Source organism: Epinephelus lanceolatus, chromosome 13 (assembly GCF_041903045.1).
Source record: "Epinephelus lanceolatus isolate andai-2023 chromosome 13, ASM4190304v1, whole genome shotgun sequence".
Lineage (NCBI taxonomy): Eukaryota > Metazoa > Chordata > Actinopteri > Perciformes > Serranidae > Epinephelus > Epinephelus lanceolatus.
Genome location: NC_135746.1, coordinates 27,713,001 through 27,740,659, shown reverse-complemented (window position 1 = coordinate 27,740,659; position 27,659 = coordinate 27,713,001). Strand labels below are relative to the sequence as shown.

Here is a 27,659-nt window from a genome sequence, read left to right as displayed (position 1 = left end):
GAAATCCTGAGTGCAGAGCTGATCTTCTTCCAGGTGCTGTTTATAAGTTTGTGGGCCTATTGTCCGTGGGACAGATGTAAAGCTCTGAATGGCCCTGCACTAACATGATGAACTTTTCCATATTTATCAGACTGAATATTTACAGAAGAAGGGAAAGATATCTGTTGGCTTTTTTTTCTGCGACTAAGTGACCAATGACATCTTGCCGACTGATGACCTTTCTGGTCGACTAATGTTTGGTTGACTATTAGGGGGCAGCCCTAGTGAATAATGTATTTGTTTAGTTCCAATCCACTGTTAAGTGGCTGTTAATTGTAGGGTTCGTGATTTGTTCCGCAGCTCTACCTGTCACCATGTCGAAGTGTCCTTGAGCAAGACACCAAAATCCTGAATTGCTCGTGATGTGGGTAGGATAACTGTAAATTGCTGCCAAATAAATGTAATGACTCGATATCCTATTGCAAACATCAGTCAGGAACAAAAGCACTGCTTTGAAAACATGCATGAATAAATGTAGTACCACTGTCAACCTCTAAAGGGGTCCTATAACGCTTTTTAATTTTTTGTCATATTTATAATGTTACAGTGTCAGGTGTTCATAATAAACATGGCAAAAATTTTCAAATAATGAGCTTAATGTATGTGAAAGTTAACACGGCAAACAACAACCTCAAGCTTTAGACCATTCTCCATACACTTTTTTCCAAATATTTTCCTTTATTTATAAGACTGATCTTGACCCATCTGTCATATGATCATGTGCTCCAGGCACGCTACTGCAAGTGTTTACATTATGTAGCCTACATTGCTACATGTAGCTACATGCTCACATCAGGGAAACATGTACTCTTGGCTGGTGATGCTGTTGATTTCTCTCCAATGTTGGATAATGCTCCTGCTTGAACATGTCTTGTTGTGAAAACTTTGGTTTAGAAGCTTTGATTTTTCACAGTAAAAAGTGCAGCTGTACTGATTTACAGTAATTCCCTGGCTGCAGTGACGGTGCAGAGACCTGGAAACCCTGACCAATCAGAGCAAACTGGGCATTCTCAGTAGGGGCACTAAAAAGGTGTTTAAGACAGAGGGTGAAAACTAAATACAAGTATGAACCTTTAATTGGTGTTTCCAGGTTTTTTTTCAATCATTCATTCATTTTCCATAACTGCTTAGCCTGTTAGGGGTCCCAGCCAGTCCTATCCCAGCCCACCTTGGATGAGAGGCAGGGTACACCCTGGACAGGTCACCAGACTATTACATACATACATATAGTCCTCTAGTTTCCCATCACAGTGCAGGGTGGCGATCCCCATGCAGAGCTAGTTTCGAGCAGCGCAACCTGAGGCACGCTCAGTTTGGTAGTTTGGCAGACCGAGGTACGCTGAGATGGGTGTGGCGATGCAGCAGGGGGAGGTGTTAACAGAACCAGCTTGGCGCAGTGACAGTTTGGAGCCAAAAGGCTTCGCTGAAGGTGCGCTAAAAGCTCGCCAGCTGAAACCAGGTCTACTGTCAGCGCAGGTGGAGCGCAGCTGGTGTAAGTGGAAGTTTGGCTGACAGTGCGCACACATCACCAAAACCTCACAGGCAGGTTTTCAGAATGTCAGGCCCATTAACGATGCAATAAATAGCCAAAAAAACACTATTCAATGCAACTATCTGCAATCAGCACATAAATGTATCTCTATATCGACTGTCCCGTCACATGTGATGTCAGATCAAAGGGGATTGGCACCGTTTGGCACGTTTGGCACGTTTGGCACGCGTAATGGAAACCCAACCTGATTTGATTAACACAGCTGCAAACTAATGAGTTCACATCCCTCTCAGCCAACCACAAACAGCCACAGCATCAGATAGGGAGTATATATTCAGCATCTGTCATCTTAGAAAAGTCAAAAGAAAAGAAACAGAGTGAGACTGCGAGAGAGAGAGAGAGCGCGCGCGCACGAGAGAAACGCAACACTGATTTACAATTGTGGTGACCTCCTCCCAGGCTACCTTTGCCTCATCAGCCCGTGGAGGTCTGCTCGCAGTTCCGCATATTCGGACACTGCGAGCAGACCTCCCGGACCAAAACATCAGTTTCCTCCTGGTAGAAGTTTGGCCGTCTGACGCTGCTGCTCTCATGGCGAATTGAGTAAACTCTCATTACGCCTTCGCGCAGCGCATTTAAGGCTGAGGAGAGGGGCTCACTTGATTGGTGTGATGTGAATGAGAATGGGCTGTGAATGGGCTGTGTAAAACCCACTCCCTGCCTTCTCTCCTCCCTCTTTCCGACTTGCACAGGTAGGAGGGACTGAGGTGGGAAAGAGGAGTAGCTGTGCCAGCGCGCACGGTGTGTCAAACTTGCAAAATCCGCCTGGCCACACCCCTCGCCCGGTCTGCGAAACTAGAGGCCAGAGCGACAGACAACCATTCACACTCACACCTACGGTCAATTTAGAGTCACTAATTAACCTGCATGTTTTTGGACTGTGGGAGGAAGCTGGAGTACCCAGAGAAAACCCACGCTGACACAGAAAGAACATGCAAACTCCACACAGAAGGGCTCCCCCACCCTGAGGTTCGAACACCCACAGTCCGGGTTCGAAGTAGCAATGCTAACCACTGCACCACCGTGCCACCTCCATATTTTTTTTTTTTTTTAAATTATTTTACCGAGCAAAAATGTGCTGAAACCACAATTACCACCTTGTGGTTGTATGCTTCTGCCAATTAGTCAAGCTGCTGTTTACATCCATGTCCGTCCAGACTAATACAGTGAAGATTTTGGAGGAATTTAATAATTTAATAAGAGATATTAGGTTTATTTTTTGGCAAAATAGAAATTATCACTATATTGACATGTATGATTAGTTGAGTAGTTGAATTAGTAGAATTAGTTGATGATTTCTTGAGTTATGACCAAAAACATGTTTTCTGAGGTCACAGTGACCTTGACCTTTGACCACCAAACTCTAATCAGTTCATCCAAGTCCAAGTTGATGTTTGTGCCAAATTAGAAGAGAAGGTGTTCCCAAGATATCACGTTCAAAGAAATGGAACAGACAAACCAAAAACATGATGCCTCTGGCTGTTATCAGCGTGGAGGCATAAAAATGTCAAGTCAGCTTTATCTAAATAGCACAATTCTGTCTCCAGGAGTAGAATCAGTGTACTTTGTCTGTGTAAACTATGGATTCATTTTTTGGACCATGACACGACCCTGTGTGCACCAGCATAACAATAATATCAAAGCAATGTAAAAACCAGTTTGTTCAGTTGACAAAGTATCCTCATATAGGGAAGTTGATTTTGAATCTAACCACTGTTTTGTGGCTTGAAGAATATGGTGAAATAAATCATACAGTAATAGGCTGTTTCACACTAATACTGAGAAAGTGACGTTTGTCCCACCCACTTGAAATGATCTTATATCACAACTGTGGGGTACAACAATTCACATCAACTACTGAGACCACAGCTGCAACTTGACAACAGTCTTTTGACTATCAGTCTGTCGGAAGGTAAAGTTAATATTTCATTTTGCTTTACTTAATGCAAAGTCATTAGGATAAGTTATATCAATTGACATTTTAGAAATATTACGACATGTAGTCTTGTTACATTGTCTATCTGTCTATCTATCTGTCTACCTGTCTATCTGTCTACCTACCTACCTACCTACCTACCTACCTATCTAGCTATCTATCTTATCTAGCTATCTTATCTAGATGTGTTTTGCTTTTCAGGATGAAGTTTGTTATGATCTTTCTGGTGCTGTCGCTGGTCGTCCTCATGGCCGAACCCGGGGAGTGTTTTTTTAGACACATAAAATCTTTCTGGAGAGGGGCCAAGGCTATATTCAGGGGTGCCAGGCAGGGATGGAGAGGTAAATCACAAGTGTGCATCTGTGTTAACTTCAACAGATAGGCCTCACTTCCTCATTAGGCTAATAGAGAACATAATTTGCTCTGCACTATGTTTTCTATTAGCGTAACCCTAACCTGACATCAACAACAATCTGGTATAAATTATGCATAAATATATACAACTACAGCTCCAATATATGCTAAGTCTTTCTTTAGTCCTTGCATCTCAGCTGTGTTTACTGCAAAGCACTAACCCTAACCATAAGTGAAGAGAGCTTCTGTGTTGCTTATTATTTCAAACATTCCAATATGAATAAATTCATAGACTGTGATAACAAGATAATATAATTATGTTACATCAATTACATCTTTTTGTCTGTTTAGAACACAGAGCCTTGTCTAAGCAGCGCAAGATGGATCAAGGGTAAGCACTGACTATTACTTACTGATATCAGTGAGTTAAAAAAAAAAAACTTTAAACCTCACAACAAATTCAAGAAGAGTGTGTAATTATCTATTACCAGTTCACCTGGTTTATGTGATTACTCTCACTAACTGATTCAATTGACCTACTAAATGGCAGTGAGACATACCCATCACTATTTCACCGAGACATCTTTACATACCTTATTATATCCAACTATTTAAAAACCACTGTTGTTAAATTCACAATGATTTACACTCTAAAAAAGAATCCACTGGTTTAGCTTAAAAAACACAAGATAACAGTTTGCATGCATCTTTTTATGTAGTTCCAACATTGGCATTATTGAGTCAATCCTATGAGTATCTTATAATCTGACAAACTCAATTATTTAGAACTAATGTGATTTGCTTTGACATTGAAATAATTAAGTTGAACAACTTAATATTTATCCAAAAGTTGTGGTGACATTTAGTGGTCAAATAAGTCTGCTTAAGATATTCCAACTTATCTATTTTAATTCTATCCTATTCAAAAATGTCTAAAAATGTTTTGTTTTTAACCAACTTCATAAATTAAGTTGCAGTGTTACGTTTTTTTTTTAGAGTGTACCGGGAAGTAAAGCAGATTTATTCAAGAAACTGGAATCAGTGGAATTCTGTAACTATCGCTTGAAAAAATATTGCGAGGTTATCCACTTATTAAATTCTTTGATTCCTCTCTTTAACTAGGGGTGGAGGAAACGTAGTGGACAATGGAACTCCGCCATACTGGCAGAAATGAATCTGTTCATTCGAAGGGAAGACCTGAGCCACAGCGCTCTGCTTTGCAAACCAAGAAACAAAAACATGAGTTAACAAACCTGTTGTGGAGTTTGTATAAACTACTTCAGATGTAGTTATTTTTGGCACAGCCACAATTTGGTTTTAAACATTTAACATTGCTAAATATTGCAAGCTGCCCTGCTGAATAAAGTTGTGTAAAAGGCCATGTCTGCTTTGTAGTTTTTTGCAAGTGACTTATATTAAGATTGTCCATTATAATATATACAGTCCTAGGTAAATATTTACATAACTTTGGTAGAATAGATGTTTAAAACAATGTGTGTTTGGTGGAATGAGTTTATAAAACAATCACTTTGAGTGAGCTTGTGTCTCTTATTAAGCAGCACAAGTCTTTGGATTTAAGAGAAGAAGCACAGTTGATGCTTTTGTCAAAAAAAAAAAAAAAAAGGTTTTTACATTTGGATTTTTTAAAATATAGAAATCAGCCAAAATATTTACTGCTACTTCAATCATTCCCAATTACAAAGATTCATTTTAATCACAATGTGGTCAAAAGGGGTGAATTCACAATTTTCCACTCAGCAGTGACCAAGCACATGTGATCGAAGGACTGTTATTTTGTAAGTGTTATTTTTAACCTGCTGAGACCAGATATTTTGTTCAGTAAGCATTTTTTATTTTTTTCTAGCTATTTGGGATCAGTAGGACCCAATTAATACGAATAAAAACCTTACCACATTGTCAACATTGTCAATGATCATAAAGTCCCAATGTCCTCAAATGAGACGATAATAACGTCTAAATGTCTTCACACAAGCGGTTTCTAATTAGCAGCGTCTTAGCTTATAACTGTCACTAATACTGGTTAAATGTGTTGCTGTATCAAACTACAAACATTAATAATCATAAATAATAGTTTCAACCATAAAATGTGATCAGGTTTTGGACCTTGTCCACTTTTGTGTGGGATCGGCTACAGACTGACTTGGCAGAGATGGCTGCCATTTTGTTTTTACATGGTTTAGTGTGTTGTGGTCGGACTACCATAAGATGGCACAAAATAGTGTCCATTAATGAGGACAGCAGGTCTAAGTTAATCAGAACAAAGTATAAGATCAAGTTAACCCCAAAATGTAATGTCCACACATGAGGACACATGATCCTCTTGAGACCCTATGTCCTCATGTGATGTCCACACATGAGGACACAGGGTCTCAAGAGGATCATGTAAGAAAGGGAAAATGATGTCACTAAAACTCTGTATTAGGGCCGTAAAGGTACATGTATTTGTGTCGAACCGTTCGGTACGTGACTTTCGGTTCGGCTCGACCCTGTACCAAATTATTGGGCGCAGGATATTATTTTATTTTATTTTGTTTTATTTTAATTCCGTTTTTGCGAACTGAACCATTTAAAATATCTAGTTCCCCGACGGACATAATTGAGTGACGGACCGAGTCCCGTAAATCTCCGCTTTCACTTTGTGCAGCGCATTCTCGCATTTTGACAACATGGCAAGTGATCCTGATGAACCTTTAGACCCACCTGCAAACCTTAAGTCCTCCGTTTGGGAACACTTTGGTTTCAGGGTAAAATACAAAGATGGAAATAAACAAGTGAACAAGACAAAAGCAGTGTGCCGACACTGCAGAACAGCGGTCGGGTATGTACTTGGAAACACGTCTAACATGCTAACGCATCTAAAGCGACACCACCCGAGTTTGAACGTTAACCGGCACGACTAGAAAAAGCAATCTGGTGCAAACTACGATATCGTCGTCGTTTAAAAAGAAAGAGCGTTTCCCTGACCGTCGCGCTAAAGAAATAACCAACGCCATTGGAGTTGAGTAAAATTGTTTAAGCTGCACTTTAGATATAAGCATGTTTTGTTTACTGCACTTTAACAAAGTGGGAAAGCTAAGTAAGTTCCTAGTAAAACTGAATCTGAGCAGGCTTTAAAGCTGACCAGCTGCACTATACTTTTTATTTTAACTGAGTAAAACTGTTAAAGCAGAAATGTATATTTATATTTTTCATTCAAAAATGTGTTAAAAAAACAGCAGGATTTTATTTTTCACTTTTATATTTCTATTTTCATTCAAACAATGTGAAAAAGCAGGATTTTATATATATTTGTTTCATTCAAAAAATGTGTAAAAACAGTTAACTGCTGTGGTGGTATGTTTTAATAAGGTTACCAATAAGTAAAAGATATTTAATAGTTGTCTATTTTTTTCATTACTGTACCGAAAAAAACCGAACCGTGACTTGTGTACCAAGGTACGTACCGAACCGAGATTTTTGTGTACCGTTACACCCCTACTCTGTATACTTATAAAGCACTATTTGCACGGGATTAGTATTACCTGAGGTAATTTTCCGGGAGCATTTACAGAAGGTAAAAGTCGCGGTAATCTTTAATGACATTGTGCGGTAATGATTATGGCACATTCGGACAGGACTAAAATCTCTGGCAATTATTACTTTACCCCACGTACCTATGTAAAACTAATCCCATCCGAATAGGGCTTAAGACTGATAGCAGGGTAAGTGGTGCCACCCCAACAGGTGCAACAAAACCAACGGAGGGGTGAGGGAGGTGACGCTGCCCACACTGTCTGGAGAAGAGGTCTAATTAGGCAACATAAGTGAAAACACCTGCTGGTATTCAAGCTGTGTAGTCATGTGCACTTACAACTAACTTTAGATGCCAACAGTTACTAAGTTTCTTCTAAAAAATCCTTACTTTCGCTGCCAAAACTTCATGTCAGTTTTCTTTTCAAATGATTTGTTGTAATGAAGCCCCTATCACTAAATGTGAGCTGTTGCTCAAGTTCTGTGGAACTTAAAATGGCCACTTTATTTGTTGAGCTCAGACTGATTCAAGTGTCACATTAACTTGGGAATGTATTTTTTCACAAATTGAGGGTCATCTATCAGGCTCACATCACTTAGACCATGTGCCAGAGGAAAAGGTTGGCCTGATATGGTTGTGCAAACCACAAAGAGGCTACATACAAGGACACAATAACTACTGCTGTTGGATGATATTTAATTCCCGAAATAATTGGAATAAAAAATGTTATAAGGATCTTGGGATTCGGTGAATTTGGGGTCCCAAGTCATAAAATCTCCATAACAATAATTATGTAATTTAATCACAACATTACTTTGTCTTCTGTCCTAAATATGACATTATTTTAAATTATTAAATTAACTTTTATGCTGATGAGGGGCGAGGTTTTTGGCCTGTCCCTTGCCATTAGTATTGTACTTCAGCAAGACTTTTCATTCATAAAATGTAGGCATAATGTTAAAATGTTCACATTAACATGTTGTTTTAAAACTGATCTTTTTATTAAACAGTAATTTTGGTAAAAACATTTTTTTTTTTTAATAAGTATCAATTTATCAGTTTCCCCTGATTTCATGTCAACCCTGTTACGCTATAAAAAAAAAAAAAAAAAAAAAAAAAATTTGCAAAATAATGGTACATTCCAGATTTGACATAACTGCATATTTATAACTAGGAATATTAGATATATTCATACTTAGGTCAGTAACAGGGTTGACAAAACTATCACAACATTAAATAGAACAACTGTCAAAACTGTACAAAATATGAAATTCCACAGCCTGAGATGGCACAATACAATTTCTTGTAACTTTTAACTGCCTTTAACTACTTAAAAAAATAGCAATTAAATCTAAATTAAATTTCAAGTTTTCAAAGTTGAAAAGGCACTGATTTCGTGGAATGACCAATAACCATTTAAGACAATTTTATGCCACTGATAGAATGATAATACAATGTCATAATAATGCAAGTAAACCTTTTTAGAGAGCAATGACCTTTCAACTCTTCGAAGAATTTTATGTAAGAATATTCTGACGTTGTAAGTGTAATGTGAAAAAAATAAAATAAAATATCGGAACATAATCCAGGTATAGAGAGTCATTCCTTTACAGGCAATACACTGTAAATCCAGTTTCTAAATGGTTAGGACCATTGTTATGAAAAAGTCCAAAAGTAACAACATACCAGCTATGCTGCTGAAATTCTCACGGAAACAAACAGGTATGTAAACATAAGGACAATATTGTTCGATGTATCAGTATGACCTTGATCATTCTTGCTGACCTTCATAAAATGGTAACGCAAGTCTCCGCACAGGCCCATGAATACCTTACATTGGCACATTTCATACGAATCAACATTTCTAAAGTGATTTAATACATGACCAGAGGCCAGTACTACGAAGCAGGATTTGGAGTTAGCGAGGTAACTTCAGGGTTAACGCTGAGTTTTCAGTACCACTAAGCTGGTTCTCTATCAGGATAAATCATCGTGGCAACTTATGCTGAACATCTGACCAATCAGATCACAGAAGAAAAAAGTATCCACGGACAAAAGTCCGGAGTGTCAAGTAAAAAAGAGTAGGCCTGTCTATTGTTATTATTTAATACCCTTTACTTCAGCAGCAGAAACAGTCTGTCATTACTTAATGGTGTTGTATGTGACATGTTTATCATCATCCAACTAAACTAATGTCGCGACACGACACAGACTTTTTGGATAGTATTTTCAATATTTCTATGTTTCAGTTAATAGATTACACAGTATCGTTTACTTCTAATGCCACTGACATTTTACTGTCTTGCAGTCACACTTTGGGTACCGTTTCATCTCATATGATATGAAGTAGCCTACTTCATTCATGGTTCTGATGATGTCGCTCGTAATTGACACCCCTGCCTCTTTCACATGAACGCACTCATGGCTGGATAGGAAAACCCAGAGCTGACTGAACTAGTTGATAACCAGTTTTGTAGTAGCCGTTATCCAGACGGCCAATGTTAGGGTTACTCAAACCTGATAACGAGAAGATATCCTGGGGAAGCTGAACTGGCTTCGCAGTACAGGCGTCAGGAGGTGGAGGGGGATGGTGAGTGTCAACTAGACGAGATGGCTGTCAAGCTGCAGACCACTGTTCAAGACCAAAAAACAACTAAACCGGCTGTGTTGTGATGTGTCATTGCGTTGTTTCCATTAGCTTTTAGGCTTCACTCATGGCTGTTTTCCAGCAAACTGTCAGTGTTTTCCATTGCCGTTTTAGGCTCCAAACATGGGTGTTTTATGCGACCCATTCACAGGGACAGTGCCATTAAAAGCTGCTGTTTTTTTACCAACACAGCACTACTTCCCCTGCTGGGATTGTGCCTTTCAAACTGGGTATTTTAAATCCAAACATGATCTTTTCCTAACCATAACCAAATGGTTTTTGTGCTTTAACAAAACTACATGTTAGTTTCAATGTTTCTACTACATAATAGCATTCAAATGTAACATATCCTTGGCTTGCAGAAACGTTCACAACCAATGTTTTCTGGTGACTGGGTCACCAGGAAACATTGGTCACTTTAGGAAGGGATATCTGAATAGCCAGTGTGGACAGAAGGAACAATTACAATATCCAAAACCTGTTTCATTGTACATACAGGTAGCTGACCATTCTTTTAGGACTTGGAAAATTGTGAACCCATCCTATGATGCCAACAAGCGAGCCTGCATTTTTTTATATGTGTGACTGTCAAAATCAGTCTACCACCATATTAGGGCTGTTTTTCAAATGTATTTAGTAAGAGTTAAATTGGCCTGTTGTCTAAAAGAAGACAAACATCACGTTCGCACACCTCAAAAACCTTAAATTTGTAGAAGTGGGATTGGAAATTGCGATTAGATCAATATTTTGCAATGTGTCTGAACAGCTTGATGTTGCAAAATACAATGAAAAATACAGTATTACTAAATTAAAAGTGTAGTCTGAGAAAATTCATAGATCTCTGTCCCTATAAAGAGGCAGGTACCTCAACGGTGAGGCTCAGAGGTTCACATCACCTGTAGATCTCACACTGCTCTCTTTGATCTCTCTTACGTTCAGTCTGTGGAAAGGTAAGCAGTAAAATTCTATATACATATTGCTTTAATGAAGTCTAATGAAGCGAGCTGATTCTGAATGTGACTGCTGTGATGTGTTCTTATTTTTCAGGATGAGGTGTATTGTGATCTTTCTGGTGCTGACGCTGGTCGTCTTCATGACTGAACCTGTGGACAGTCGGGGCTCAAAACGTTTCAAATCCTTCTGGAGAAAAGCAAAGAAAGGAGGTGAATCACAACTGAACATATATTCAGTTTTAACTTTAAGCAAACAGGGTTGCAGCTGCTGAACAAAGCACTGCTACGAGATGTTTACTGGCACTTCACATAGATTGGAAATCTTCACTTGCTTTTGTTTTAAGTTCTGTGTTTTACTATATATTTTTCAGTACTGGCAGCTCAGTGGTATTTGTTACAAAGCACAAAACTAACACTTTAACAAGATATAATACAGAAAAATATAAGAGCATCATGTACTGGTTTTACTTTACTTAAAGTTCCCCATATAAGCAGTAAATGTTTGATAAGTGGGTTTTACATATTTTACTATTGCTATCAAGCAATTTACCTAAACTTAGGATAGATTTTTTGAAACCCATAACACCGCAACACACCTACATCACCAAGGTTGAGGACTAAGAGAATAATAATAATACAGATTAAAAAAAAGAAAACATAAACTGTTTACGTATTTAAAATAATATAAATAATATAATAAAATAATAAAATAAAATGTATTCCATAGACAGTTTAAATTTGTGGTATTCTGAACATAACTACTGTTTCTAAGAAGAGATTACTTGAAAGGAAAACTTTTTTGTTTTATGTGCTCTAACACTGTGTCCTAACTGAATGCAACACGAGTGAGCGTCAGCAACAAAATCAGTTTAACTGTGCTGTTTCCAACTGGAATGTCCATGATGGCCGCGAGCTTTTGAGCTGAACTTACATCAGATGCCTGGTTTCTACTGATTCCTGTTGCTTGATTTTAACGCTTTGCAATGGATGAAGAGCTGCTGATCAAGGAAGCTGAAATGAAGCTTCCTAAACACCTTCTTATTTAACTTCAAAAATGCAACTATGATGGCAGCTGGCTTGAGGAGGGCCAGGGGGCTGAAAGTTTCTGGTACATGACCAGCGCTAAAAACAAGCCAGGCTACCTGCTCTTGGCTGTATTGTATGACATCATCTGCAAATATCACAATATAAAATGTGTGTTTTCTGTTTTAAAGGTGAAAACATAGATGGATAAATTACTTGCCCATCTTTTCAGTGGTTACATCCTCCAGTTGGGTGCACAGCTGATAGGTAGCCCATGTGGTTTGTTTACATGATGTAACAGAAATGTGTGGACAGAGAGCAATTCTCGCTTGGTGTTAAGACACGGTGTTAAGTTCATAGGAGGCAGGCATATCGCATTAACAGATGTTTTTAAAAGTGTGTGCAGTGCAGCTGCCACACATCAACTGCAGAGGAGATCCACACCCAGGACACTGATGTGTATTTTCAACATGGAAATATGAGACCCAGACAAATGAGCTCAGCAAAATGATTCTTCAGTATTCCAAAAGTAATCCAAAAATTGTAGAATACATTACCTAGTTGGAGTAATCTAATGGAATATATCACAAATTACATTTCAGGGCATGTTTTCACTAATCTGTGATGAATTACGTTTTAAAAGTAACCCTACCAACACCATGCAACACACAGTTAGCCACAAAGTAAATTTTCTGCTTAACATCCTAGTGTGATGATTTAACCCTTTGAAATCTGGAGTGACATCACTTTGCTTGTGCTGCTTACAGACACCTGTCACACCTATTTACACCTTTGAACCTGGGGAAAATTGGTGTGATTTCTTTTAGAAACATGGTGGGAAAGGCAATGAGCAACTTGGTAAGAAATGTCCCACGAATTGCAAAAAAAAAAGAAGATGCCGATTCCGATATTATGGAATAAAAAAATCCGATAATTGATATACCGGCCGATTAAATTTTTACGTTTCTCAATTTAACCTCCCCCCCCCCCCCCCCGAAATACCTGCTTTTGATGGCACTTGTAACACTCGTTACAAAGATATAAATTGAAGGAAGAACATTTTACTATTTTCAAATACTTTTATTATCAGAAATTGTGTGGAACAAGCAGCATATAAACAATCTGAACACAAAATAAATCAACAATATGATGTGCAAAAAGGCAGTAAACCTCTGGGAAATAAAATAATCATGCAAAGTCTATATGAATTAAGACTTTCACATGTATGTTCACAGTACCAGAGTTCTTCTTATTATTGCCAATTTAACAGAGGTAGGTTATAGTGCAAAAACTAACACAAGGACATCATTTCGAAGTAAAACACCATATTCCCTGCATTTTATTAGTGTTAACATCGGCGTCAAACAGCCAAAAGTTGGCCGACTGACTTTTATTCTCTAATGGCTATAATCGGCCAATTAAATTGGCCGGTCGATAAACGGGTAATTATTTTCATTACGTTTTGAAATTAGATTACAAAATAATTATATATATATATATTTTTTATATGTATATATATATATATATATATATATATATATATATATATATATATATATATATATATATATATATATATATATATATATATATACACATATATACACTCTACATATACTTTCCTTTTTGTTTTTTGTTTTGAACTAATAACAAATAACTATTTTCTTTTTCCTTTGTTTTTCTTTTTTTGCCTTTTGTTCTTGTTTTTTTAGTTTTTTTTAAATTTCTTGCTTTTTTTGTGGTCATTTCTACTTTGGTTGTTCATTGCCTTCTTCCCAAGTTTTTTAATAGATTTCAAGCCAATTTATTCTACATTTAAAATGCAAACAATGCACAAACTCTTAAAACACGGCAAAGCAGACTCAATATGAAATCATTCTTTCAGACACTAGCATTTGCTTTCCATCCAAGAGGAACACACAGTCAATCACAGCACAACTTGTTAAATGTGTGCATTTTTGACAATATACTTTCATAACTGCATGGTATACTGTAAAAGTGATGGAGTCATGAATAAGCCGTTTATGAGGTTTTGGGGAGGTTTTTCACATTCGGGATGTGCTGTTTATATAACCACAGAGAAATAAGGTTATTCATATTGCCTGTATACATGAAAAACACCAGTACAAAAAAAACAAAGAATAAGACACACCCCAGCCACCCCTCTCCTCTGATAAATAAAGAACAGTCCCTAATTGTGTCTGGCTACAGATGAGACAAAAGGATGCTAGCGATTGTTTAAAAAAAAAAGAAAAAAATGTATTTCAACTGTTTTTTTTAATTAATTTATCATTTTTCGATTTAAATACTAAAAAAAATCCAATAATGTATGCTTTGATATTGTTCTAATGTCTTTTCATTCTCATCTCCTTGTCTGTTTAGGCGGCAAATTCCTGAGGTTGGCTGCAAAGTAAGGGCTCATGACTTGTTTGAATTGTTTTTAAGTGAATATTAAACAGAAATATATTATCTATAGAAGCATAGTGAATGAGGTCAATTAGCCAGGATTTCACAAACTCAAATCTGCATCTTAATTCCCTCTCACGTCAAGGTATGGACCTGCCTTGGTGCAAGCAGGAGACCAGGATCAAACTCCTGCAGATTATCAGGCCTGGGAGTTGCAGATGTGATATTAATAAGCTATGCTCTGCTGGGGGAATCATTGACCCCTAAATATAATGCTTTGAGCTTTGCAATGCAAGAAACAAATGGATCAGCAAACACACCGGTAGTTTTAGGTTTGCAGAAATCATGTAGAGATCATTTGGGCATCAGCTCCAATTGGTTTTAAAAATATGAAACGCTACCTGAAACTCTCCTGATGAATAAAACTGCAACACAAAGAGTCAAACTGTGCTTGGTGTTTTCATTTCAGTGAATATAAAGAATGCACCAATAAGAAGGCAGATTGGCACTGACGCTGATACTGACCTTACAGTATTACACAGATCAGGTAACAGATCCAATTTAAAAAGTGTCTTTGTCAATGTCATTAAAAATACAGTTATACTGCCATGCACAGTTAGAGCATTGTCAGTATTATGTATTATGATACTATTTTCTAAGACAACAGTCCTTTAAACACACCAATAAGGATGTTAAATGTTTCCTCTCAAATGCTTTATTCACACTGTTTGCACAACATTTTACAGATATAAATTATTCCCTGTCAACCAGTGGTGGAATGTAACCAAGTACATTTAAATGCAGGTACTTGTACTTTAGTGGCATGTTTGCATTCTTTGCAACTTCTGCAGCTTTATACTTCTACTCCACTCAGTGTGTGAACTATACTGTGGCCTTTGAGGGAGCTTTTTTTTTGGGACTGATGCGTAATGATCAATTAATGACTACATCAAACCTCCACAGAGGCATCTACACCAAACATCAAAGTATAGTCAAAGATACTCTGCAACAGAATATGACACGAAATGGTATATATAGGGCGGTTATCAAATTCAAATGGATCATCTAGATCCAGTTGGTCAAAACTGGGTGAAAATTCAGCCATGACTACTCCAAACAGAGTAACTCCTTGTGTTTGTAAGGTCACTCCAGCGGTAACTTCCTGCAACAACTCAAATCTCGCCAGACGTGAGATTTCAGAGCCAGACTTTCATTCTCTGAGTGAGTGTTTTGACTTGCCACAACAAACATGTCCGAATTTTTACCCGATTTTGACCAACTGGATCTGAATGAGCCATTTGAATATGATGACTGCCCGTATTTATTTGAACACGGAGTACATGGACGTACACGGACGCAGAACTCATTGAAATTCAAGAGCTGACGAGGAGAGAGAGAGAGCAGCAACAGGCAGAGGAACATGTCCGAATCCAGCTAAAGGTAAACACAGACATTCATTTCTCCTTTCCGTTACGTTGTCGGATAATTATACTAACCATCTGAGCCTATCTGTGTGAAATAAATGCACTTTTAGTGGACGTAATTTGACGTTGTTTGACGCTGTCTGAGTGCCCTATTATTTAATATAGCACGCACTTATGGGCTGCAGGCAGGTCAGTCCTAGCTTCGTACTGGAGAAATGCCAAATATTGAACATCCTATCACTCATTTAGACAAAAGTAGATTGAAAAATAGGGTCCAGGTTGAAAAAAAACATTAGTATCCCTTTAATAGCAACAATTTCTAACACAAGTACACAAATCAGCTTCACTATAACTCGCAGCATTCACAGACAAACACTTGTCTTTATCTGGACACATTTTCCCCACAAATACAACATGCTAACATTATTAGCATAAGCCTATGGTATTTTACATTGTATACATCAGCCTAGTGGCTAGCGGACTTTTCCTCTACTCATATGAAGCCAGGGACTACAGCGACATTTAACAAACATTACGAAATTGGGTTCCATTACATTTTGTGGAGGCTTTTTTGTCTTGGAAGAGCTTCGTTTCCACTGAGGGAAATGGTTTAAGCTTACAAAAATAGACAGGAGGCCTGCGTCGCCGCGTCATGCAGTTACATTTCTGGGGAGATGCATGACAAGAGCTTTCCCTCTGTTCATTACGCTAATGAACCAACTCACCTGGCTGCCAGACGATGCACGGAAGTGAACACTCTTGTCGTCCTCTTTGGTGGAGAGAGACGAGGAAAACAAACACGCATGAATATGGCAATTAATCCCTTTTAATTTACCATACAATTAACCGACTCATCGCATATCACGACAGGCCTAATTATGATTCCCACTCCTGCCCGCTCCCGTTGACTTTTTTTCCCATCTCGTCCCAATCACGTGAAGAATAGTGAAACTGATTCCCATCCCGTGGGAATCCCACGGGAATCACGTGACCCGTGGGACTCCCGAAAAAATGTCAGCCTCTAGTGCACATCAAGCTACAGCGTAGGTTATGGCGTCGATTCGAAGCAGAAAATCCTACTTAAGGTCACATCAGCTGTTGCCAGATCTTGTGAGAATATGTTGCTGAAACAGAAACATGTCTCGTATAAAGTTTCTCCTGATTTATGCGTGTGAAAAAATGCTATTTTAGTGTCAGAATGTTTGCTTGTGAAAAATTTGTCCAAGATTTACTTCAGTGACTATGGGGCGAAGGGCACGGTCATAATCTGTACTCATGTTCACATTTTCCCATTGGATTGAATAGACTCAGGGCTGCAGCTAGTCTCCTACAGGGGCAGGGCAGTGGTCAAACCCATGTGTCACAGATGCAGGAAATTAATCTAAAGTGGGTTGTCTTGGGTTTATCAACGGTCACTAGTATAATACAGCGCAGCCATAGTAGGCCTACAGTACACTGCAGGTATATTAACTAAAAACCTCGGCAGTCAAATCATATTTTGGGTCAACTTTTAACCTTGAGCTAAGACATAAAGGCTGTTGACAGGACTGAACCCTTCAGAGAGACAAATCCTGGAGCTACTGGGGGAATTAAAGTTCAGGATGTTTCTCAACATTTGGAAACAGAGTCGAATCAGATACTGCTTGAAAATTCTTAAACATCTTGTCATCTTCCTACAGAACTTGGCATTGCACAACAGAGTGACTAATGACATGTGTATGTTAATACTGTGAGCATAATTTAACCCCTGTCCTATAAAAACATAAGTACATCACAACTGTTAGGCACAGACATTCACATCTCCTGGAGATCTGTCAGTGGCTCACCTCACTCTCTTTTAGCTCTGACTATCAGTCTGTGGACAGGTAAAATATTTGTCTTGTTCCTTTAATGTCTTTGGGGTATTCAAAAAGCATTGGTGCTTCACTTGTAGCCCTGCTATACTGCTGGATACGTGTATATGTTTGAGCTACATATTAAGTGTTTGTGATGTGTTTTGCTTTTCCAGGATGAGGTGCACCATGATCTTTCTCGTGTTGTCGCTGGTCGTCCTCATGGCTGAACCTGGGGAGTGTATTATGAAACACCTTCGAAATTTATGGAATGGGGCCAAGGCCATATACAATGGTGCCAAGGCGGGATGGACAGGTAAATCAAAAGTGTACTTCTGTATTGACTTTTTAAAAGATTCACCTATGATTTAAGTCAACAACAATTTTGCATACCGTAAGTCATGCATGAATATGCTTTCTTTTGGAAAAGCCATGTAGAAAGGTGGCCGCATTGAAAGGTTAAGTGACACTGTGTCCACTTCAGCCCTGTCTCCTCAAAGTTATGCTTATATACAGCTAATCTGAAACAGCAAATATGTCGAATTGTGATTCTTTTTTGAACTGATTTCTTTTCTCCCACCAAGACATTATATTTTTTAACTATAATTTTTTATTTCAGTGTGACTTTTAGTGACTTTTTGTTTAAATGTACTGTAAATGACTAAAGAATGCTAAATTGGTTCACTATTTGCCAGTACAATATTGTTGTGATGATATCTGATTTTCATCTTGAAAATATTCAGCACAGTGATGATAATCAAGTGCATCATTAATGCACAGATTATTTAAACATTATTAAATCATGTTTAGTAATTAAATATTTTCATCTCTTTGTTTGTTTAGAGTTTAAAAACAGCCTCCCCGCTGAAGAGACGGCTCCAGGGTAAGGACTATAGACTAGTAATTGCTGTTAATATCAAACAAGACCAACTGAAGATACCTCAAAACCTAAAATTCATATCTGAATTTTTACTAGGCCTGGATCGAACCAGCAGAGGCCTCCAGCAGGAGGAAAAACCAAAGGCTAAACCTTATTAAAGCTGAAGTTATACAGCAATGCAGTTTTTAAGCTGTATAGTTTAGCAGGGGGAGGGAAATGCATTGTCCTATAGACTTCTACAGTTTAGTGCTTTGCAATGGATAATAAACCTGAAACAGATATCAAGTTGCTGAAGCAAAGAAGAAAATGTTTTTGAAAGAAAATGTGAAATGGCTTAATACTGCAAATTGTCCTGCTGAATAAAACTGCAAAGAAAAAAGTTAGACTCTGTTGTGAGTTAAGTTCTTGTGATTTCATATTGACGAAAATTAAGATAGCTTTTTATTTTACAGGAAAAATATTGGGAGACATGAAGGTATCTGGTTCTTTTAATAAGCATTTGAGTCTATTGAAAGCAGCACGAGCTTACACAAAGTTTGTTCGACACCTTGACATATCCCCATATTTTCACTTGTCATTGATTATAAACAACACCTACGATAAAGTCCAATTCCAAAGACAAGGTCCCAATTTTTTGCCCAATCTAGTCAGAAGTACACTCCTGCCTCTCAGGAAGCAATCCCAAATGGATCCCTTACAGACTCATTGACTCAAGCCCTAAGCCCTTACAGACCTAGGACCAATTCCATTTCTTCCCCTAGCACTTGTCTTGGCCCTTCCCCTTGGTTTTGCGTGTTCATGTGATTGGGGGACTGAAACTGAGTGTTAAAATGTGCAGAGTTGGGCACACTGTTTGATAAGCACCAAGATAATGACTCTAGAAGTAGGCAAGAAGTCATCACTACATGAAAGCTATCTTCAGAGCAGTGCAGACATTAAAGCTACGTTGCAGTGGTGGCTTGTAATACTGAAGCGTCTTCATGTTCAATGAGTTCTTGTCAAGGAAAAGTGAAAAGCTGTATGTGGACTGTCACCTCATTCACTACCTGATAAAACACAGGACTGATTCCATACCTGCATTATTGTTGTGAGCAGTGGCAGCCATTGTAGAATTTCCCTTTCTGAACCTGAGTCCTGGCCGGTTGCTCCTGGGTCAAACTGAGGCTGAAGTGAACCCTAAAGAGAATACAGTGGTGCGTTCCAATCGCCAAGTAGTTCCCTGTTAAGTAGACTGCACAGGGAGCTCAGCCATTTTAAGTAAGATTCTAAACCCCAGGTAGCAAACAATGCCCAATTCAAAGAGAAACTGTGTAAGGAAGAATAACAGCTCATCTCTTCACCGGAAGCTGACAAGCAATATTACCCATCGGAGCAGCTGATGTGACTCTATTAAGCACCACCAAACTCCAGAAAAAAACGTTTGTTGTCCTTTATGAAACAGTAACAGTAAAAGTGCTACAATGAAATGATTGCTTGTGCCTACATTGCTTTTTTGTTCATTTTTATTTGTGTGTGAGTTCTCTCAATAAAGTTTTGCCAAATAATTTTGTCGTAAATAACAAAACTATGGGTTAAACCATAGCCACGTTTATTCGCGGGTTACATACATTTCAATAGAAGTAGCTTTGTAATGGTATGAATTTTCATTTCAATATATATTCAATATTTTATTTCAGCAGTAGCAGCAACAAGTATTCAAGGTGGTTTATGTTACAGTAAAGGTTCACTGTTGGTTAATCTCTGATGCTTTTTGGAATGGTAAATTGACCTGTACTTGTATAGGGCCTTTCTAGTCTTCTGACTACTCAAAGCACTAATTACACAATGAGTCACATTCACCCATTCACACATGCAGTCGTACACTGGTTGCTGAGACTGCCATACAAGGTGCCACCTGCTACTCAGTGTACGCCAGCCATCGAGAGCAAATCGGGGTTCAGTATCTTGCCCAAGGATACTTCGAAATGCTTCTCTATGGAAGAGCTGGGGACCGAACCACTGACCTTACGATTAGTGGATGACCCGCTCTACCTTCTCAGCCACAGCTGCCTCAAAGGCTCACAAAATAAATAACAAAAACAAACAGACGGACTGGGAGAAGACCCCTTTCCTTTTCAACCACTTTGGTGGTTTGAATCATCATTTAATCGTCAGTTATAACGTCATAGTTTTTGTCAGTGTCAAAGTAAACCAATCACAAACAGGAACTGCTAATAGCTAATTCGCCAAACTTTTAATAGTGCAAATTTGCCAAAATGTACACAAACAGTAGTGCAGTGTTATGGTAGTCTGTGCAGTCTCATTTCCAGCTGCAAAACCAAAATAATGAGCTTTTTGGCACTGCAGACCTATTACATCATCTAGGTATGAGGATTTTTTTAATAAGTAGCTCTGAAGTCAGTTTCTAATGTGACGTAATGACGGTTAAACTTTTGTGTGCCTCTTTCCAACACTAGACCTTCAGAGAGAGGAGTCCAGGCAGGCCGAGGTGTCAAAGAAACGGATGATGGATCTCTCTCACTGTCGCCTGAAAACAACCTAAAAGGCATCATAGACCATCCCCGAAAATGACACCTTAATCTCCCCCATAGAATAAAACAAACACACACCAACCGAGCAAGCAAAGTTTGTTTTGGGCGGATGGGGCTCCGCTTAAAACATATCGATTGGAAATGAGATGTGGTCAGAGGACGGATGAGGTTAGAAAGGTATGTGTGTGTTTGTGTGTGTGAGGGTCACCCGTGTCATTGGCAGTGGTTGTTTACCTAGAGGCGATTGCTGGCCTCACACACAAGCCCTGCCCAGACAGAGGAGCGTGGTAAATAATAGAAGAGCTATGACAGAGGGCAGACACACACAAACACAGATCAGCATCAAGGTTAAAGATGGGTGTGGGTGTAACGGGAGAGCTCTTTATCGACACGTCATTAATACATGAGGGGGGAGGGGGTCATGTAGTCGGCGTGGATCCTGACATCTGCATATCAAATGCATGAGAGGTCTGTATGTCTTGATGACAGTTCAGTCAATATGATTTCAGCCGCATCGGAGAGTCAGGTGACTTCCCCTCACTTACTCACCTTACACATTCTCACCATTCATATTAGCTGTTGAGCCACTGGGTGAAGATCAAATGCAATAATAATAATGATAAAAATAAAATGGTTTTGAAATGGTCTTCTCTTTTTAGTGGCACAGAAAACAATCCTGTTGTGACTATAGTGGTTTATGGAGTCATTAAAACTGAAGTAAAAGTAAATAACATCCACTACAGCCAGCTTCATTTCAATAGAATGAATTATCACCCTATTAAATTAACAATTTGGAGGAACTACAGTTAAAATGAAAAGCAAACTGTTTGTTTATGTTATATAAACATGTCTGCCGCATGGTCCCACCACACCTTAAATAAGTTGTTGATTAACCAATAATTGTATATCATGAAAATGGTGTAAGAATTTAAACCTGGGCTAAAGTCACCATCAGAAGAGAATGATCAAAAAAATCACGTCTGCTATGAATTCTCAAGGAATTCTACATGATTTATGATTTGATATGATTTTATGAAGTGTGTGACTGTATGTGTGTGGATACCAGGAAGATTAAGCAATGCTAATGCTGGTGCTAACTGGGATACAAAGAAAGAAAGAAAGAAAGAAAGAAAGAAAGAAAGGAAGAAATTCATGAGACAATCAAGAAAAAATCAAATGATGACTTTTTCAATAAATGGGCCAAATATTCCATTGTTTCCACTTTTTAAATGTTTGGAATTCTAAAGACAGTATTTCATTTTATAATCAAATTAAAGGTCTGGTGCAGGAGTAGGCAACCTGCAGCTCTGGAGACATATGCGGCTCTGTAGCCCCTCTCCAGTGGCTCCCTGTGGCGTTGACAAAATAACATAAAAATTACATGAAAATGAATAACAATTTTCATCTTAATTTATCATTATTGCAGATCTAAAGAAATTCTTCCATTCTCAAATTGTAGAAATGTGTATCCTATGCACTGAATTAAAAAGTAAAAGGTTTTAACAATTTGTCAACTAAAATGTGCGTCATGATTAGCGTGGCACCTTTCCTCTGAATTTTGCCAAACCTCAACAGCTGTGGCTAGTTTTGAGCCTTCCTATATAGGCTAGCAATGGATTCCAAATCCATACAAGCAAAAGTCTCAGGGGAAAATGCAGAATTTAATGGTGGGTGGACAGATTTATTTGCTTTCATGTTAAAGTTGAGTTAGGTCAAAGAACCAAGGAATCATAAATAGCCCACTGCAGAGGAACCATCTTGTTGTTGATAGGCTCATTTAGATGCATTGTTAGCAAAAGGCTCAAATATGTTTTGCAGCTCCAGACAGATTTTTGAATTATATTTAGTCAAAAATGGCTCTTTTGATAGTTAAGGTTGCTGAACCCTGGTCTAGTGTTTAGGATTTAGTGGCATCCAGTGGTGAGGTTGAAGAACTGAAACTTCTCTGGAGAACAACAGTGGCCAACACAAAAATGCATACATGCTAATGGCCCCATCTAGAGTTATTGTTTAGTTTTTGCTCTTTCCAAGGTAACAAAAATGCAACCTTTTTTATTTACAGGTGATTAAAAAACCAATGAAAACATAGTTATGAATATTATATACAACTTCTGCCATTAAATGTCCTTAGTCTGACACACTGGACATTTAATTTAGACAATAATCTATGGTTCAATCAATGGAAAAAACAATTATATGCAGCACATAATCCTAATTTCACAAAATCCATTAAAAAAAGATCATTTAAAAATTAAAATGACTTTTATTTCAAAGTAGTTAAACAAAAATCATACTGACAACTAAAAAAATTTAACAAGGCATCTGTTTTTCAGGTTTTTGCTTATGAATGCCAGCTACCTTGAAAATGTGTTCAAAAAAGAACTCTCATTAAATAAATAATAATTAAAGAAAATACTTTTCCTATATTTAGCCTTGGAAAAGGCAACTTCTTATTCTATAACTATAAGACTACTATTCTACACATCAAATATTCTATGACTATAAATTAACCATTAACTATAAGCTATTATCAATCAAATTCTTAATTTCTTATTTTCTTTAAAATATTTTGTTATAAATAGATATGCAATGATGATCGTTGGGTCATATGTATGTTGCTTGTATCCAGTGTCAAGTCTTTGATCATGTGATGAAACAATATGTGTGATAGCCTGCACTAGGGCTGACATAATGGCACGCACTGGGGCCCATCGTAACTACCATACAACACTGGTCCACCTCTTCTTAAATACCTAATTACCCCAATTTATTTCTAAAACAAAATAAGAGAATGTTATGCATGTCCTTAACAGAAACACTTCAATCACTGCTTTTTCTTATGTTTGTGATTGTTCCTATCATATTTTTGTAATTACGGTATCATCTGCAAAGAAAAAAAAAACTCAGTAAAATATCAATATTATTATTTTATATTGTGGACAAATATGACAAGCATTTTGCACATCACAGGTCCACAGTCCTAGGGACCTTTTTTTTTTTTTGGTCAAAATCCTACAAAGCATTGTTGACCCACACAGACCAATCTATTTTAATTTGACCTTTTATTTTATTCAGTGAGCATCTGAGGACTGAAAGCTCCTTAATATGAAGAGTGGAAGTGATCAAGAGTGTGCAGGGCTATTTTTTTTCTCCCAATTTTAAGCACTTTGTAAGTTTTTTTAATAATTATTTTTACAAAACTGATTATTTTATTTTGAGGCAGATGGATTTCAACCTAATTATTGTTGTCAGCGCCTGTTGCTGCTTCACAGATTATTGTTCATGTCACCCTGAGAGCTGCTCGTAACACAAGCACTACATACAGTGGAAGTGGAAAGTGAGGTGGGGCCACGGACAAAAAAAAAAGAAGAAGAAAAAAATGAGACGATGAAGATGTAGTGAGGAAGGTGAGGGTGAGGAAAAGAGTGTAGGAATAATAATAGAAGGGAACCAGGTTTGAAATGAGGAGTATGGCTATGGGTTCATGTTGTACTGCTGTGTGTGTGTGTGTGTGTGTGTGTGTGTGTGTGGTGTGGGTGTTAAATGCACTGATCAATATGGTGGATGTCACCAATCTCCCAAGTAGTGACCGAATGTGGATACAATCCCCCAGAGCAATTACTGCGCTCTCTCTCTCGCTCTCTCTCTCTCTCTCTCTCTCTCTCTCTCTCTCTCTCTCTCTCTCTCTGTGTGTGTCTGTGTGTCTGTGTGTGTTAGCTCGCTCTTATTTTTCGGCTCCTTGCTCGTCTCAGCATGGAGCGGCAGAGAAATAGACAGTTTGACAGGTAGACAGCTGACATACAGACAGAGAGACATTAAAAACAAACAGGCAAACAGACAGAAAAACAGACTGATATACGCAGTGGATATCAATAAACATATAAAAAATATCTTATCATGAACCTTTGAATTTTGTTGTTTCGCTGCCTCCAGGAGCAAAATGAAAACCACTCACTTCATTATTTCCTTTATTCCCCATTATTCCAGATTTTTTTCATGAGCAATTTTGTGTTTCAGCTGTAATTAGATGAAGGTTTGCCTCAGCACTGATGGCTTTGTGCTCTTGTTAGTGTTTATGTATTGGATACAGGACTTCATAAAGGAAAAACAGCAGGTTAAGAACATAAAGATGAGAGTAGGGGGATAAATCAATACAGCATAGTATCGCAATATTTTGCGTGGCAATATTGGATCGATACACAGACGCCAGGTTTCGATATTTTCTATACATTAGAGATTTTTGCAAAAACACATTTTAATAATACATATTTTGGTACTAAAATAATCAAATTTAATTGCTTTTTCGGTCCACTAGGTGGTGCTGATGTTTGTTTTTTTTTTTTTCTGGTGAGGTCAGCAGAGGTCTCAGTCAGTGACATTCAGCAGGAAGTTCATCAAAGCAAAGATGGAGGCACCAGAGAAAGAAATCAGAAATGCACCATCAGTGTTTAAATCAAACATCTGGATTCATTTTGGATTTTTTTTTAATACATAAGGAAACAAGGAATTGGATGAGACACATGCTATCTGCAAGCAGTGTCATTAAAGAATAAAAATACTCTGGGAATACTACAAACATGAGGGCTCACCTCACACTCCACCATCCAGAGATAGCATTAGCCGCTGACAGCCAAGCTAATGCTCAACGGCATCGAAAAATCAACCAACACTGGATACATTTAGCTCGACAAAACTACCATCCAACTCTGAGAGGGCAAAGAAAATGAACACAGCCCATCTCCTACTTCATGTGCAAAGATATGCATCCATACAGCATTGCTGAAAACGAAGGCTTTACATGCTAAAAACATTGGAACCCAGGTAAGTGACTTAGGGCCATTTCATAGTCGACGCAAAGGCACACAAACAGGAACGCACTGGAACGCATCGAGACGCATTGGCCACCATGACGCGTGCTTGCGTCTCAAAATGTGATCCTTTTTTTGATACGCGATGCGGCGACGCTCGTAATACCTTGCGTTGCCAGTGGGGGTGATAATGCAAGCGACGTACTTGAAATTAACCACTTTTTGTTATTCACGGAAGAAACAGGTATGGAATATGGCGGGCGAGGAGGAAAAACTTTGCGAACTCGTACAGGCACACCCCCATTCATATGACAGTTCTAGTGCCCTGCACTCTAATAAAATAGCAGTACTAGCTAGCTACAGCAGTACTAGCTAGCTGGAACGTACCGGTGACTCTGCTACCCCCTATTGCGCGAGCAATGTATTGCATTTCAAGTGTCGCCCGCGTCACTTGTGTTCAATGTGTTGACTATGAAATGAAGTGCATTGCTCGCGTCGCTTGCTCACGTCGCTTGCTCGCGTTGCGTGCGTCGACTATGAAACGGCCCTTGTTCCCGGCGTTTTTTCACCGACACAGCCGTAACCAAACGCAACGGAGAAGTTGAAGAATCTGTGAGCACAGCAGGAAGGGTGGTATTAACTTGTGATGCCTGGATTTCAAGGTCAGTGGATTGATATGTGACTATAACAGCACATTATCTCACAGAGGACTGGCGACTGCTGTCTCACGTTCTCCAAACTAGAGCAGTACACCAAAATCACACCGGAGCAAATACTTCAGACCTCGTGCAAAATGCAGCACAAGAATGGGGGACTGTGGTTGTAACAGACAACGCTTCTGACATGGGTGTTGCCATTCAGTTAACAGGATATCTGCATAAGAAGTGTTTCACTCACGTGCTAAGTCTGGCCTCACAGAGGGCGTTAAATCTGCCAACAGTTCAGTTTGTCAGGTGTATGCAGCATCTCTGACAGGTTTTATGACGGTGTTGGTCAGCCTGTCTGCTTTGCATCACAGTTTGCTGCAATAAAAATGATTAAAGTCATTGGAACAGACTGTCAGGACCCAAGGTTTCCCAGCAGAACAGTGCATTATATATTATATTATTATTATTATTATTATTACATTAATGTTTTGGCTGATTGGTTTATATACACCTGCTTTTAAAGGCCCAAGAGTCTGAAGCACCATTAATTAAAGGGCACCACCAAGCAAGCGGCACCATGAAGGCCAAGGAGCTCTCCGAACAGGTCAGGGAGTTCTGGAGAGAACTCTGAACATCCCACTAGAGACCATTACATCCATTATTACAAAATGAAACTATGTCACCATAACAAACCTGCCAATAAAGGGGCCGCCCACCAAAACTCAAAGACCAGGCAAGAAGGGCATTAATCAGAGAGACAACAAAGACACCAGATAATCCTGAAGGACTGAAGGAGCTGGAAAGCTACACAGCAGAGACTGGAGTATCTGTCTACAGGACCACTATGAGCCGTACTTTATGAAAGGCCCATTACCTAAAATCCAAATAACAAACCCATTTAAATTACAGGTTGTAATGCAACAAAATAGCAAAAACACCAAAGGGGGGCCAAACACTTTGGCCAAGGAACTGTCTGTTTTGACTGGTATTTGACATACATCATAAAGACGTGCCAGCGCACTGTGGTGGAAGTGTGTTTTCAGCTTTAGAAATGACATCTAAATTACTATCTACCATCACTTTTTAGGACAATTA

The 27,659-nt window shown here is 38.5% G+C and overlaps 2 protein-coding genes and 2 long non-coding RNA genes across 4 annotated transcripts in view; 3 read left to right on the top strand and 1 right to left on the bottom strand.

Moving 5' to 3' along the window:
• Positions 1-27,659, bottom strand: part of LOC117270842 (exostosin-1) — a 418,529-nt gene that overhangs the window by 199,206 nt on the left and 191,664 nt on the right. The window lies entirely within an intron of this gene.
• On the top strand, positions 3,378-5,262 carry LOC117270843 (uncharacterized). Its single transcript, XR_013493157.1, has 4 exons — positions 3,378-3,503; positions 3,729-3,868; positions 4,233-4,272; positions 5,004-5,262. It is a non-coding gene; the product is annotated as an uncharacterized LOC117270843 (long non-coding RNA).
• On the top strand, positions 10,905-14,882 carry LOC117270845 (uncharacterized). The gene is made up of 4 exons (XR_004502836.2): positions 10,905-11,010; positions 11,108-11,223; positions 14,419-14,446; positions 14,588-14,882. It is a non-coding gene; the product is annotated as an uncharacterized LOC117270845 (long non-coding RNA).
• On the top strand, positions 17,618-18,961 carry LOC117270844 (pteroicidin-alpha-like). The gene is made up of 4 exons (XM_033648770.2): positions 17,618-17,731; positions 17,875-18,014; positions 18,542-18,581; positions 18,675-18,961. Exons 2-4 carry the CDS (start codon positions 17,876-17,878, stop codon positions 18,724-18,726), a joined length of 231 nt encoding a protein of 76 aa, XP_033504661.1. The 5' UTR covers positions 17,618-17,731; position 17,875; the 3' UTR covers positions 18,727-18,961.